This window comes from Stegastes partitus, unplaced genomic scaffold (genome assembly GCF_000690725.1).
Source record: "Stegastes partitus isolate 25-593 unplaced genomic scaffold, Stegastes_partitus-1.0.2 Scaffold878, whole genome shotgun sequence".
Classification (NCBI taxonomy): domain Eukaryota; kingdom Metazoa; phylum Chordata; class Actinopteri; family Pomacentridae; genus Stegastes; species Stegastes partitus.
This window is the reverse complement of record NW_007578609.1, coordinates 246600-260620: the sequence shown is the minus strand read 5'-3', so window position 1 is coordinate 260620 and position 14021 is coordinate 246600. Positions and strand designations below refer to the sequence as shown.

The following is a 14021-nucleotide window of genomic DNA, read 5'->3' as shown; positions in this document are numbered from 1 at the left end:
AAAATGGTCAAAAATGTCCAGAAGTCACCCAAATGCGCCAAAATTGTCACCGTGTTTTTTCAAAATAATGGACTTCCTGTTGGGTTTAGGACTTGGTACTGATTGACTTTTTTGTGCGACCCGACCTGCTACACATGCCCACCGAATCTTGTACGTGTAGATGTAATGGCCTTCCGACGGCACCCCGTTGAATGTGGAAAACTCCAAAAAAGTGGGCAAAATGGCCACTGATCAAAATTGGACGGGCCGCCATTTCCAAACCGGGCCTCATCTGCGGAGCGTTTTGATAACTTTTAATCATCACGTCGTGTAGTTTGCGCTGGCCAAATTTCAAGTGTGTACGACTTACCCTGTAGAGGAGGTAAATTTTGAAAATCGGCCATGAATGGCCGATTTTCATCAGCGAGCCTCCATTTTTTTCAAAATGGCCGACTTCCTGTTGTGTTTCGGGTATGTGTTCTTGAGGCTTTTTTGTGCGTCTCGAGTTGTTACATGTGTGTACCGAATTTCGTGACTCTACGTGAAAGTGTGTTCGGGGGCCCATTTTTAAAAATATTGTAGGGGGCGCTGTTGAGCCATGTTGCTATTGAGGTGAGTATTTCCCCCTAATTATGAAATTTTTCGCCGGGTCTGATGTGTGTGGTGAGTTTGGTGAGTGTGTGAGTACGTTGTGTACCTCAAAAACGCGTTTGTAACGAATAATAATAATAAAAACCCGGGTCTTCGCACCCTTTGGTGCTCGGACCCTAATTATATTTAGATGATCATGCAGTTTTAGGACAACACAAAGGAAGTGAACAGTGTTTAGCAACCACCAGGTGGAGCTGTTGGACTAATATGACACCTCTGCTCAGATGAACAGTTGAACTGTAATCTGACACCATATACTGTACTGTACTATACTATACTATATAATGTAGCATAACATAAAATAATATAATGTAGTGGAAAATAATATAATAGACGTAGATACAATTACACAACATGCTATAATCTGACACCACATACTATAATATAATATAATGTAATATAATATAATATAATATGACACCACATACCCACATACTATAACATTATACCACATATTATACCATGACATAGATACTATTACACAACATACTGTGTTATACTGTATTATACACAGACAACATATACAGAAAATGTGAAGCAGTATTTACAACCTGGGTAAAAAGATTTACATTTTTTAAATATAAAGTATGACACCACATATTCTACATGACATGAAGGTTCTTTTTTTTTTTTTTTTTTTTTTTTTTAACCAGTTTTAAATCTAGACGTTGTGATTCAGACTCCAGCCAGCAGGGGGCGGTAGACGCGCTGGTTCGCTGTTTTACAAATCGCCATTAAACCTGATCGACGAAGAAGAAGCTGGAACCGGAAGTTGACGCTGTTAGCTTCCAGCTGCTCGTAGCTTCGCTCTGCTCGGCTCGGTTCGGAACAGGTCAGCTGTGCTTTATTATAACCACTGAGGTCGTTCATAAATCTCTATCGTGCTGCTCAAGTTTCGGTGTTTTGTTAATTCTCTGGCGGCCGCTAGCTTTTAGCATGTTAGCTAACGGAGCCCGCTGTGTCTCTGGTTAGCTTCACTGTTTACTGCTGGATAAAGTTCGTCTGCTAACGTTATTAGCATTAAAGTTAACCTCAACACGACTGTCCGGTTCGGCCTCACGGTCCTGCTTGTTACGGTGACAGCTGAGGACCGTCGGCAGGAAAGAACCGGGTGTCTCGGTCGTGTTTTCGGCTGCGGCTCGGTTGATTTTGCCGCCTTCTGTCCAAGCTTCCGGCACGGTAGTTGAGGGGAAAGTTAAGGGAAACTCAACTGTAATCACGCAGCTATTTTTATATTTCCCCCACATTTTGATCACGTAAGACTGTGTAAGAGATTTCAGGTTGTCCTTTAATGTCGTGTGAAAACCACTTTGTGAAAATGCCCCCAAAAATAAATGAATGCATTGAGATTTGTTTACTTTTTGTTGTTAAGGTAAAAGTTAAGGCCAACTTAACTCACACTGTTGACAGATTCTTTGTTTTTATCACATTTTAATGATGTAAAACTGTGTCAGGCACTTTATGCTGTCTGAAACTCTCTTCCTAATTTATGAAAACATTTTTCTATCCGGCAAAATCCCCAAATAACTGATTTCACAGCTTTTTTTCCACGTCTGTACCCCATCAGAACTGGTCCAGATCCAGAACCACTACATGTAGACCGGTCAGATGTAAATTGTATCACACAAGAAAGGCTGAAGAGTCTTTAAGTCACATCTTCTACTTTCTGAAACATGTACTCTATTTGTAAAGATTAAAAAAGAATCAAAATATATATAATTTATGAACTAAAGATATTCCAAGTCAACACTTGATGCCGTCTGACATGTACAGTTTCAGCCTTTTTCCACATCTGGACCAAATCAGAACCACCATATATTCAGGTCAAATACTAATTATATTATACGAGTAGTTTTCTAAGCAGCCGTGCAGCAGTTGAATGAACATGAACTCTTAAAGCTGGTTGTGGTTTCTGCTCCAGGACATCATGAGCGACTTTCCAGACTACGAGGACGAAGCCTTCCCTCCCCTCCCGCCTCCTCTCTCCCCCGATGGGGGAGGACAGCAGGAGGACCGAGACCCGTTCACCAACGGTGAGACGCTGCCATTAAATCCACCAACATTTAAACCAGTTTAAACATTAAATCAGACAGAATTGATGTGATGGTGGAGACGTGACATAAATCATCTGCAGATGACGATGAAGAGTTTTTATTTAAGCCTTTCTGTTGTTTTTTATATAGAAGAAGAAGAAGGTGACGTTTCCAAACTGGCTGAAGTTCCTGCTGCTAAAAGAAAAGGAGTGAAGAGGCCTCAGCCGAAGCTCGACTCTCAGAGGTCCGTCAGAGGGTTTAGATGACGTTTAGAACACAGACACTGATCAGAGCCTGAAGCTTTACAGTTTGTGTCGCCTCAGATCTCTTTACACTGAAGCTGGAGCAGGTCATCGGTTCATCTGTTGGATTCATCAGCAGCTGCTTGGTGATCAGTTAAAAGTCTAAAGTCTGTCATTGCAGCTTCTTAAATGTGGATATTTTCTGGTTTATTGGCTCCTCCGTCACAGGAAGCTGAATATTTTTGGGTTTTGAGGATTAGCGACCAAACGACCGATGTGTTCGTTTAGAAGATAATCGACAGTGAATGTAATCGTTAGTCACAGCTCCAGTTCACACGGGCAGCTTCAGATTAGTTTATTGGACTTTTTTACTGTGAAAGGTTTCTCTGTAAACCATTTCCTAACATATTCCTAACGCTGCATGTCTTTCCTCAGGCTGACTTCAGAACGAGGACTTCCTGCTCTGAGAACGCTGTTTGAAAACGTCCACTTTAAAGGCAAAGGACACGAGGTAGGAGCTCAGACACACCTGGACCCGTCCACATCAGCAGCTCGTCTCTTTAAGCCAGATTTATGTTTTTCTGTTGTGGTCACTTCACTCTTTGTGCTGCTGCTGTAACAACAGATCGATCCAGTGTTTCTCTTATGTTCTGTTCGTCTCTCCTTCACAGTTTAATCTCGTTTAATCCACTGAAACTTAACAAACACTCCTCTGTTTGTGCTCTTGGGTGTGTTCAGGTGGAGGATCTGCGGCTGCTGATGCAGAAGATGGAGAACTGGGCTCACCGCTTGTACCCCAAGCTGCAGTTTGAAGATTTCATCGACAAAGTGGAAAAACTGGGCAGCAAGAAAGAAGTTCAGGTTGGACGGAGCTGCTGAGTGTTTCCACGATGCGTTCAGGGACCTGCAGTGGTGGTTTTTTTTACAGTGTTTGTCTGTTTTTTTCCTGCAGACTTGTCTGAAACGGATTCGACTGGACATGCCGCTGACGCACGAGGACTTCACAGGTAAAGCTGTTGATTAATCACTGGGGACGTTTAAGGCATGAAAATAACGAAAATGTTCATCTTTGACACGTTGATGAGGTACGACATGTCCACGGCATGAAGATAGAAGTAAAGATGAGTGATGTAAAGGGTGTTAAAGCAGGAGAACAGCTGATTTAACGTGTGCTAAGTGCAGATAAAACACTGGATTTACTCTGATCCGTTAGTTCCTGTGAGGTGGTTTAATGGATAAAACACCAAATCAGCAGCAGGAAATGTGGAAGACACGCAGCCACATAACAATAATAATAATAGTTGGACGTCACATCGGTGTAGGCTGACTTTATTCTGAAAATCCGTGTGGGTGTAGGTGAGGAGGAGGCTCCACCTGAGCTGCAGGTGTTCGGGGATCCTGACCCGTTCAGCAGCAGCTTCGTTAACGACGTCCAGGATCCGGTCAGCTCCACTCCGGCTCCTGTGGCCCCTTCAGGACCCTCCGGACCTTCAGGACCGCCGACTCTGACCGAGGAGCAGCTCAGACGGATGGAGCTGAACAGGAAGTTGGCTCTGGAGAGGAAGCTGGCCCGACAGCAGCAGCAGACGGGTGAGAGTCGGAGGAACGTCTTCACACAAATAAAATGATCAGAGAACCGATGCAGCCGCTCACTGAAACATTCATCACAAGACTTTTTATTCTATTTTAAAATGTACAGACTTGATTAAAAAAACATTCAAACTCAGTTACAAAAGCAAGAATAATCCTTTATATCCTGTTAAATCACTCAATCTATCGCCACTTATTTTACTAATGGACTCATAAGTCTGAGTTATTTTTAAATAAACAACAATAATAATAATAATAATTAGTGGAATGAGAGGAAAAAACAGCCTTTGATGATAAGAATCGTAGAATTCTACACAAACCAGTATTTAAATTAATGTATAATAATTAGTCAATAACTCACATTCAGATCATTATTTCATGTTTTAAATGTAAATAACGTATCGTCGGTCTAAATCTGCACAATTTAGTGTTTAAATCATCGACTTTCTTGATGTTTTGGGGATTTAAATGTTCCATAAATCAGCCTGTGTAGATCTATATAGATATATAGATATAAGAACCAAACCTTCAGACTATAGACGAGACCAAACCTGCAGTCTGGTTCTGGTGCTGCAGCCATCCATCAGGTTATCGATCAGCTGTCATCAATCACCAAATGTTGTTATAATAACAGTCTGCTGATTCTGTGACTTCAGCCTTTAAGACGTGATTATTTTCTGGTTTCTTTCCTCCTTCAAGACACTAAACTGAATTAATCTTTATAAATGAAGACATCTTTCACCGTTTTGTGACATTTTAGAAACCAAACAATTAATTGATCAGTTGAGAAAGTGATCAACAGTAAAGATGATCATTAGTTGCAGCTCTAATCAGAATATTTCCATCTCGGTTGCTGTGATTCTGTATTTAGCTGCACTTCGTCGTTTCATTAAACTTTTTATGACCTCAAAGTTGTTTACACAAAGACTGAAAAGCTCATTGTCACCAGACGCCTGCTTGTTGAGTTTTTAGTCGTCTTTGCTTTAATAAAAACTAACTTGGAGGATGAACCATGACAGCTAATGTTTGTATGTTTCAGGAACAACTTTAATAAAGAGACAGAAAATGTGTTTTTATGGTCCAGACTTCTTAAATCTTTGGTAAACGTGACGATGAACTGAATATTACGGATTATTTTTCCACTGCTGGTGAATTCTGATCATTTACAGACAGAATAACTGAAATACTTTGCAGCTGGTAAACTGTCAGATGTGATCCTTTGCTGATTGAAACAGAAGTCTGAGGTTGGTGCAGCCTCTCGTCTCTTATTTCTCTTCACTTGTTTGTTCTTCAGACTCTCACACTGTCGATACGTCTTCACTGGAGATTGAACCCACGTCAGCTTCTTCTGCCAACGTCCTCAGCGGCTCCACTGATCCGGATGAGAAGACGGAGGAGCTGCAGCCGGCCGACGGCGACAAACAACAAGAACCAGAACAACAAGCAGAACAAGAACAGTCCAGCCAACCTCCAGACACAGACTCTGAGCCTCCTGCTGAACCTTCTCAGGCCGAACTAGAACCCAAACGTGAGCTTCAGGCGAACGTCGAGCTCCAGGAGGAGGATTGAGACTCTGGTGAGAAGCTTGGACGCTGAGCTTCACCTGGATGAAGATCACCTTTATATTCAAATCTCCTGTCGTCACCACCGCTGGTTCACGGCTAATCGAACTCTGACTCCACGTTCTGGTGCAGAACCTGTTGTTCACTTGTAAACCGTTCCTGTGAGTTTCTCATCGTAGCGTTTTGTTAGCCGACAGCGTTACTGATACGTGGACCAACAGAATCACTGCCTCAAAAGATTCCAGCTCGTCTTTTAAGTGACGTTGGAGGTCCTGGACCTCCTCAGAGTCTCTGTCATGGTCCCGTTGCCGCTAAACTCCCACAATGCTCTCTGCTGCCACCATGAGCTGCCTGTAGTCACGGCAACCGCCTCCACCGACGATGCGTTTTCACATGCACGACCTTCTTCTACTGCCGTGTTGTTGAATGTTTTCTTTAGTTTTTACAGCAATTATTTGACAAACATTAATACCACTAATTTAATCCAACAAAAGGTCCAAATTACGAAGACATTCAGCCTAAAAAAGCAGCGAATGTTGACATTTTAACAAGCTGTGTTTACATAAAGGTCAGCTGGATTCATAGCGTTCAACTAACCCATCCATCCCGCTCTAGAATTCAGCCTCTCAGGTTTCACAGTCGGCAGAAGTTTGGTTGGTTTTCAAAATTTCAGCGCCTAAACTTATACGTTCAACCTGCAGAGTGGAACTCTGACTCCCCCTTGTGGCAATAAGAGTCACTACACCTCCACGTCTTTCTATTTTAGACTGTAAACGTTCATCTGAAGTTTCTGCATCTGCGTTAAACCCCAGATTTACCTCCTTTAGTCGGCATCGTTGAACACAGCAGACGTTCTGTTCGCTCTGCAGATTCAACGTGACGAATCAGAAACAAGTTTGTGCCTTAAAGTGAATCACGACGGTCGGTTTCAGTTCTGCAGCCTGAAGCAAAGAAACGTCGGTAAAACTGACTTTAAATGTTTTAATTGATGAACCAGAGAAATGTCCAAACTGTGTTTCTTACAAAATGTCCAACAATAAAAAACAATCCTTGCAAACAGAACTTCTCGACAGTCTTTTCATTGACACACTTTAAGATGGTCAGAAAAGCACAATTTTATCTGTAATTTACAACCAGGCAGCATCGTTACTGAGCTCGTTACTGAAATACATTCGCGTCTAACACTTAAAATGAAGAAACCGGTTCAGATTAGCCACAATCTTGAGCTTGATTTTACACAATTAAAGACTTTAAACTATAAATTAATGCAGAAAAGGCACAAATTCATAATTTAATGTTGATAAAAATTCACCAAAATGCAAGAAATTAATGTTTTGATGCTCAAACTTCTGAATTTCTGAAATCAGCTGCTACAACTAGAACCCGCTCAGAACAGACCTTCATCGTTCAGTTCTAAAGAAAGTCCAGTTGAAATGTTCTGACTGTGTTTAGGCTCCACATCTACAGTAAGTTTCATGAATTTCATCTGGTTGGTTTTTGTGGATCTTTCTGTTAACGAGCAGCTTTAAAAGTGAACTGGATTAAAACAGAACCTGGTTCAGGTTCATGTCAGTGTTTGCTTCCCTGAGGCGTCACACGTGTCCGTCCCGTGTTCTGGACTCGTCTCTTATGCTGTCGTCATGCAGAGCTGAGCGAGCCGGTCCGGGTCCATCAGCGCCAGCTCCCTCACCTCCTCCAGCAGCGAGTACAGGTTGGGGGTTCTGCTCTGGCTGAACTCGCGCTCCTCCCTGGACAGCCTGGGCCGGGCCTCCCTCTGCTGGGCCTCCTCGGCCAGCCGGACCACCTCCTGCACCAGCTGGCCTCGGCCCCGACCCGGGCCGTCCTGCTGGGCCTCAGCACTGTGATGAGGCCGGTTCTGGAGCAGCTCCAGGTTCAGGGTGTCGGCGTGGCAGCTGGTGGAGTGGACCGAGATCCGAACCTGCAGACAGGACACAGGCGGTCCTCAGCTTTAACCAGATGACTGTTATTTATCAGAACATTTAGAACAACAGCTGTTTACAGGAAGATAAACGACATAATCAGCGTCACTAATTAATCCGTCAGGTGTAAACACGGCGGTTAGATGTTAAATCCTGTCTCAGTAACTCAACACTGCTCAACTAGAGAGACGTTTTAATGAAGGATGTCCTCATTAAGGCACAAAAACAACAAGAACTAACAAACAAACTCCATCAGAACATCCCTGATGGTGTACGTTACCTTTAATATAATTATAATTAAAACAACTTCTGCTCCATGAGCCTCAACTCAGCCTCATTACATCTACTTTAGCTCTAACAATAAAACCTGAGAGCTCCCTGACAGGTGAGTGTTTCTACCTGAAGCAGGTCATGTGATCAGAGTTCACTCACGGTGATGTGGTCGAACAGCCTGAAGGTGGCGCTGCCGCCGGCGGAGGAGACGGTGATCTGGTCCTGGTGCCGCCGTACGGAGCCGCTCTGCCAATCACAGCCGCCGTCTGGCCCCGGCGCCGCCACCTGGCCCTCCCTGTTCCTCAGGTAGACCGGGCCCTTCAGCCCGTACCTGAGGAGGACACACCTGAGCTCAGAGCTGCTGCTTCCTTCAGTCATCATTTAAATCAAACCTGTGACTTTACTGCAAACATGACTTCATGTCAAACATTTATTCAACCGTCACCAGTCTGGGTTTAACAAAATAAAAGCTTTTATTGTGAAGCTCAGGAATGAACTTCTGTTTTTTCTGCCCACTCTGCATGATCACAAAGATGAACAACAACGGTAAATACATAATAAATACATTGATCAGCCTTTTCCAGAAGTTTGTCTGTATTTTGCTCGTCCTCAGTCCCTCCACTGACACGTTCAGATTAAAGAACTAAACCAGGTTTTGTTGAACGTGTTCATAAATCTGTTTTGCAATTGAACAGCTGTTGAGACGTTTGATTAAACCAAACAGCTCGAGAACTTAGAAGGACTTGGACGAGGTGATTTGCAGCTAATAAAATGGAGCCAATTTAAGACTAACAGAGACTAAAACATACAGTAAAGACAGTTAATTATCAGCTGTATTTATAATGAGAGCTCTGAGTCAGTCCTCATTAGATTAAACAGAACTCATCAGATGTGTTGCTCTTATTCTGCTTAAAGTTCACTTCTTTCTTATTTCAGACCCAAAGTTAAGTTTTACAAAATAATTTGGCTGAATTTTAAGAATTTTATGTTTTCAGACCAGGAAGTTTTTCTACATTCACTCTGAGAAGCTCAAACGTTTCCTGAAGATTCAAGTTTTTCACATTAAAGTATTCTAATTTTGAGTTTTGTGTTATTGTGGATCAGAAACGGCACCAGTTGGTTCTGTTAAGCTGCTCAAAGATGGAACTTTTCATGACGGCTTACATTTATTTTCATATTTTAACTCATCTGTGATCAACATTTATTTGATCAACTTGTCCAATATGACAGATTCTGAATCGATGTCATGATGAGAAACAGAACATTTCAGGTTTTATCTAGTTCCTCAGATGTTGTTGTTCAAACGGCTGAAAGTGGGTCGATCTCTGAACTATTTGATAAATGAAGCTAAAGTTCCACAGAAACCGTTTTAAGTTCCCACAGTTTGTTCTTCTTGTGGACACCAAGCTGACCGTCAGCTTTGTGTGACTGAGTTTGTTGGGTTTAGCGGATCCAGACGATAAAAGGATCCTGCGTCGGACCGGCTCGGTTCTTACTCTGGGACGAACACCAGCACGCCGTTGTCTCGGATGGCGTAGACGACGGCGTCGGCAACGCAGCGAGGGTCCGTCTGAGGGTCTTTCTCTTTGAAGTAGAGACACTGGAACAGAGCCGTGGACAAGTTCTGGGCTCTCTGGGCCGCCTGCAAACACACCACAGTCCAGCTCTCATCAGACTGTCATCACACAGCACCTCTGGTTGGACAGGAAGGCGACGAAAACCCTCCGTCTGAAGCAGAAATATGCTCCTAAATATGTCATATATGTTCTTCTAAGCATCGTCCTACATGTCGTGTCTCGGTACCGTTTCTGTCTGGGTCGTGTGGTTCATCAGAGGGTTCTGGATTCTCACCCTGTTCCTGTTGTTGATGTGGTGCGCCGTCTCCTCCACTTCCTTGTTGTTGGCCGGCGCTTTAGACTCCGCCCCCGCGTCCACGGCGATGGCGGCAGTCAGGAGGCGGTGCACGATGATGTCGGCGTAGCGACGGATCGGAGAGGTGAAGTGAGTGTAGCGGTCCAGAGCCAGACCTGAAGGACAGACAGAACCAGGACAGGTGGACTCTTTACTGGTTATTTGGATTTAAATCCCAGCAGCTGGAACCAGAACGTTAAAGAGACGTTTACTGTCTGATTCTTTTCACAACAAACGATTTTTCTCATTTATCTTGTCTGTGGGTGAGAAAAGTTAGCTTAGCATCGGAGTAAACAGGTGGTCACCGTGTTATCTGGCACAATAAGGAGTTTAATACTGCAGTGACCAGAGGAGGTAAGTGGCCTTAACCAGTAAGAGAAACCACTGGGTTGTAGGAACAACGTCCTAACTGACTGAAACACCATTTCATCCTCGTGCCGGAAGTCATAAAGCCTCACAGAAGTCTTTGTCATGGTTCTGCTTAACTCACTAAACTCCCAGAATGCTGTCTGCTTGCCAACATAGGACTGATCACTCAGGTGTTCGAGGTTTTTATGGGGGTTCTTTTCACCTCAAACTATACATAGTTTTCTCCTTTATTTTGTCCGTGGGCCAGAAAAGTTAGCTTAGCATCGGTGTAAACAAGTGGTCGCCATGTTATCTGACAGGAGATTAAAGCTACTCACCTCCTCTGGTTTCTACATTAATAAACAGTTACGCGGCTCCACCTGCTGGAACAACCAGGTACTACATCTAACACTTGAAGTGTGTATTGACTAGAAAAGTGTTATCTGGTATCGTAAGATGCTAAAAAATCATTTTGACCAATCACACGCGAGATGATTCCAGCGTTAGATCCGGTCCCATGCAGCAGCACAGACTAAGCCCGGTAGAGCTGGAGGACGGGTGTGATCTGGTTTACCGTAATGGTAGTACTGGTCCTGAGGCTGGGCACCAGTGGAGAAGTAGACGGCCTGGGACATGGCCTGGGTGGCCATCATCCTGAGCAGCCGGTTCACCAGCGGGTCCTCGAGGTCCACGGCTCGGTCCAGAGAGTCGGCCAAAGCCTTGTTGGTCCTGGAGGAGAAACTCTTTTTGGTCAAATCAAGTGAAAATGATGATCGAGTCTTTCTGTTTATTCAGTTTCTGGCTGATAAATTGCGTCATTCTGGCATTTTTGTTAAACGAAACATTTCTTTTCGATCCTAGCAGCAGGTTTTGGGGTTCAGAAGCAGACAGAACCTCCTGATGTCCGTCTCATGTACCTGGTATCGACGGTGAAGCCTCGGGCCTCGGCGGTGTCCACCAGCTGGCTGAACAGCTCCTGTCGAGGCGGCGGGTGTCGCCTCAGCAGGGCCTGATACGGGAACGTTTCCTGGATCTTGCGCGCCACCCAGTGGTTGGCGTAGATCATACACTCAGCCACCGTCTCATGGACCTCCAGCGGCTGACGAGGAACCAGAGCGGTGATGTTTCTGTCCTCGTCCAGCTGAGCACGAACCTGAAGAGGGGAGACGGTAGAAACACACCCGGGCCATTAAATACTACACATCTGTTAAAGGTTCCCCCCAGAACCTCCTCAGAACATCTGGTTCTGTATCTGCAGTAACAGAGGTCCAGGTCGTTGAAGTCCACAGAGGAGGGTCCAGATTGATCACTTTAATGGACTTTTTCCATCATTTCTGAGCCTCAGAACTTCATCAGTACAGCAGATAGACACATGACATTTAGGAGGAAGAACACATCTGGGTTCTGCTAGAACCTGACACCAGATCAGTTTGGGTCAGAACCAGTTCCAGCAGATCAGAGGTCTCAGTGTTTCTCCTACATTCTGATAAGAGGCTCATCTTCTGGCTACGATTCCTTTTCTCTGGTTTACAGTCATTCTGTTCAAGTTTCAAGACATTTTAAATTGTTCAGGACCAGTTCTGAGTGATTCTGGAGAAGTTTCAGTTTGTTTATCAGCAAGTTCTGAATTGTTCTGGATGGATTTTGAGGCCTTTTGGGGAAATTTTAGTCATTTTGAACACATTTTGGGTCATTTGGGACGAGTTTTGAGGCGCATTGGGTCATTTTAGAGAAGTTTAAGATATTTTGGATCAAGTTTTGAATCGTTTAGGACAGTGTTGGGGTCTTTTTGAAGAGGTTTTTGTCATTATGAACAAATGTGAAGTGATTCAGGTCAAGTTTCAAGACATTTTGGATCTTTTTTTTTTGGACACCAAAACCCAGATGTGTTCTTCCTCCTACATGTCATGTGTCTATCTGCTGCACTGATGAAGTTCTGAGGCTCAGAAATGATGGAAAAAGTCCATTAAAGTGATCAATCTGGACCCTCCTCTGTGGACTTCAAGGACCTGGACCTCTGGAACATTCACAGTCTGAAGGTAGAACTCTGGTCAGTAGATGAAGGTGCTGCAGATACAGAACCAGATGTTCTGAGGAGGTTCTGGGGAGAAGAAGTCGTGCTACAAACCCTCACTTCAGCACCAAAAGCAGATTAATCCGCCACTGAAACTCGTCCTCACCAGTTTCCCGACACTTCCCTTCAATCTAACTGTATGTTTGTGGCGTTTTCAAAGATTTACATCTTCAGCAGGATCCAGAGAACACCGAGCGCCGATCCGTCGTCAGCAGGAGGAACAGAAAACGAGCGGCGGATGCATCCTCAGAGGTCGTTACTGCAGCTCTGTCGCCGATTCGCTCCGACAGACTCGTCCTCCATCACAACAAACACGTTAAACATTTAGTTTTCCCATCGCAGCTTCTTCGTGAGCTGATCTGGTTACAGCTGCACAGACTCGCAGCAGGTTTAATAAATAACGCTCACTTTTTTTAGCACAGAGCCCGACTTGGAGCTCCTCGACGACATGTGCTGTATTACACCAGTATATCTGAATAACAGACATCTTATTAGGGAGCAGCTTATAGATGAACAACGCCGGAGCTCGTATGAGGTTTTGACAGATGGCCAGCCAACCGGCGAAAATGAAAACTGTCAGCAGGTTCTGTGTTTATACAACCTGTATTCCAATATTCCCGCTGAAATTACTTTCTGATCTGGTGCGGGATAAAACCGCGGAGGGAAGACGTTCGGCTCGGCTGCCCGGATTTAAAAACACCTGCATTCTATTAGTCAATACAATCAGTCATCGGTTTACCGGGTCCTCTTTGTTTTACGCCTCCTGAGACGACTGGAAGTGGAAAATACAAAAATAAACTTGTTTTCTAAAAATGTGGCCAAACGTACGTGTTGGACGAGTCGTTGTAGGAGTTACCTGTAATCAGAGTTTAACAGGTAACTGAGGCTCTAGCGGCTGATAAGAGTCTAAATAAGATGTAAAAATAATTAAAGTCTGTGTTAATGGGGTGTTACTGTCCTGTAAGGGTTTCAGTGAGGGACCAGAAGTTTACATCCACCGTAAAAAAAGACATAAAACCTTTTTTCTCTCACAGTCTGACATCAAATCAGACCAAACTTTTCCTGTTTCAGCTCAGTCAGGATCAACAACATTAGTTCTATTTGATAAACACCAGAACAATGAGAGAGAGAATGTTTATGACTTTCTTCAAAGTCAGACGTTTACATCCACTAAGATGCCTTCAGACTATTTGGGAAAGCCCAGATGATGATGTCATGGCTTTGGAAGCTTCTGATTGGTTAATTGACAACATGTGAGTTAATTGGAGGCACACCTGTGGATGTATTTTAAGGCACACCTCAAACACGCTGCTTCCTTTGGTGACAACATGGAACATCTAAAAACATCAGCCAAGATATCAGGAAGAGAACTGTGGACCTCAGCAGAAACACTTGAACAGAACCAGAGAAGAAGGACC

General features: G+C 43.9%; 2 protein-coding genes across 2 annotated transcripts in view; one reads left to right on the top strand and one right to left on the bottom strand.

Moving 5' to 3' along the window:
• Positions 1–1406: 1406 nt before the first annotated feature.
• Positions 1407–7119, top strand: tipin (timeless interacting protein). The gene is made up of 8 exons (XM_008293368.1): positions 1407–1462; positions 2552–2663; positions 2814–2907; positions 3341–3416; positions 3644–3766; positions 3858–3912; positions 4262–4495; positions 5790–7119. The coding sequence occupies exons 2-8, from the start codon at positions 2558–2560 to the stop codon at positions 6062–6064; spliced, it is 963 nt and encodes a 320-aa protein (XP_008291590.1). The 5' UTR covers positions 1407–1462; positions 2552–2557; the 3' UTR covers positions 6065–7119.
• Positions 7025–14021, bottom strand: part of dis3l (DIS3 like exosome 3'-5' exoribonuclease) — a 27021-nt gene continuing 20024 nt past the window's right edge. Inside the window, exons 13-18 of the mRNA XM_008293369.1 lie at positions 11447–11682; positions 11104–11258; positions 10122–10297; positions 9767–9912; positions 8430–8601; positions 7025–7996 (exon numbers count right to left, since the gene is read on the bottom strand). Coding sequence (XP_008291591.1) covers positions 7685–7996; positions 8430–8601; positions 9767–9912; positions 10122–10297; positions 11104–11258; positions 11447–11682 — 1197 coding nt within the window. The 3' untranslated portion in view covers positions 7025–7684. The remainder of the gene's footprint in view (positions 7997–8429; positions 8602–9766; positions 9913–10121; positions 10298–11103; positions 11259–11446; positions 11683–14021) is intronic.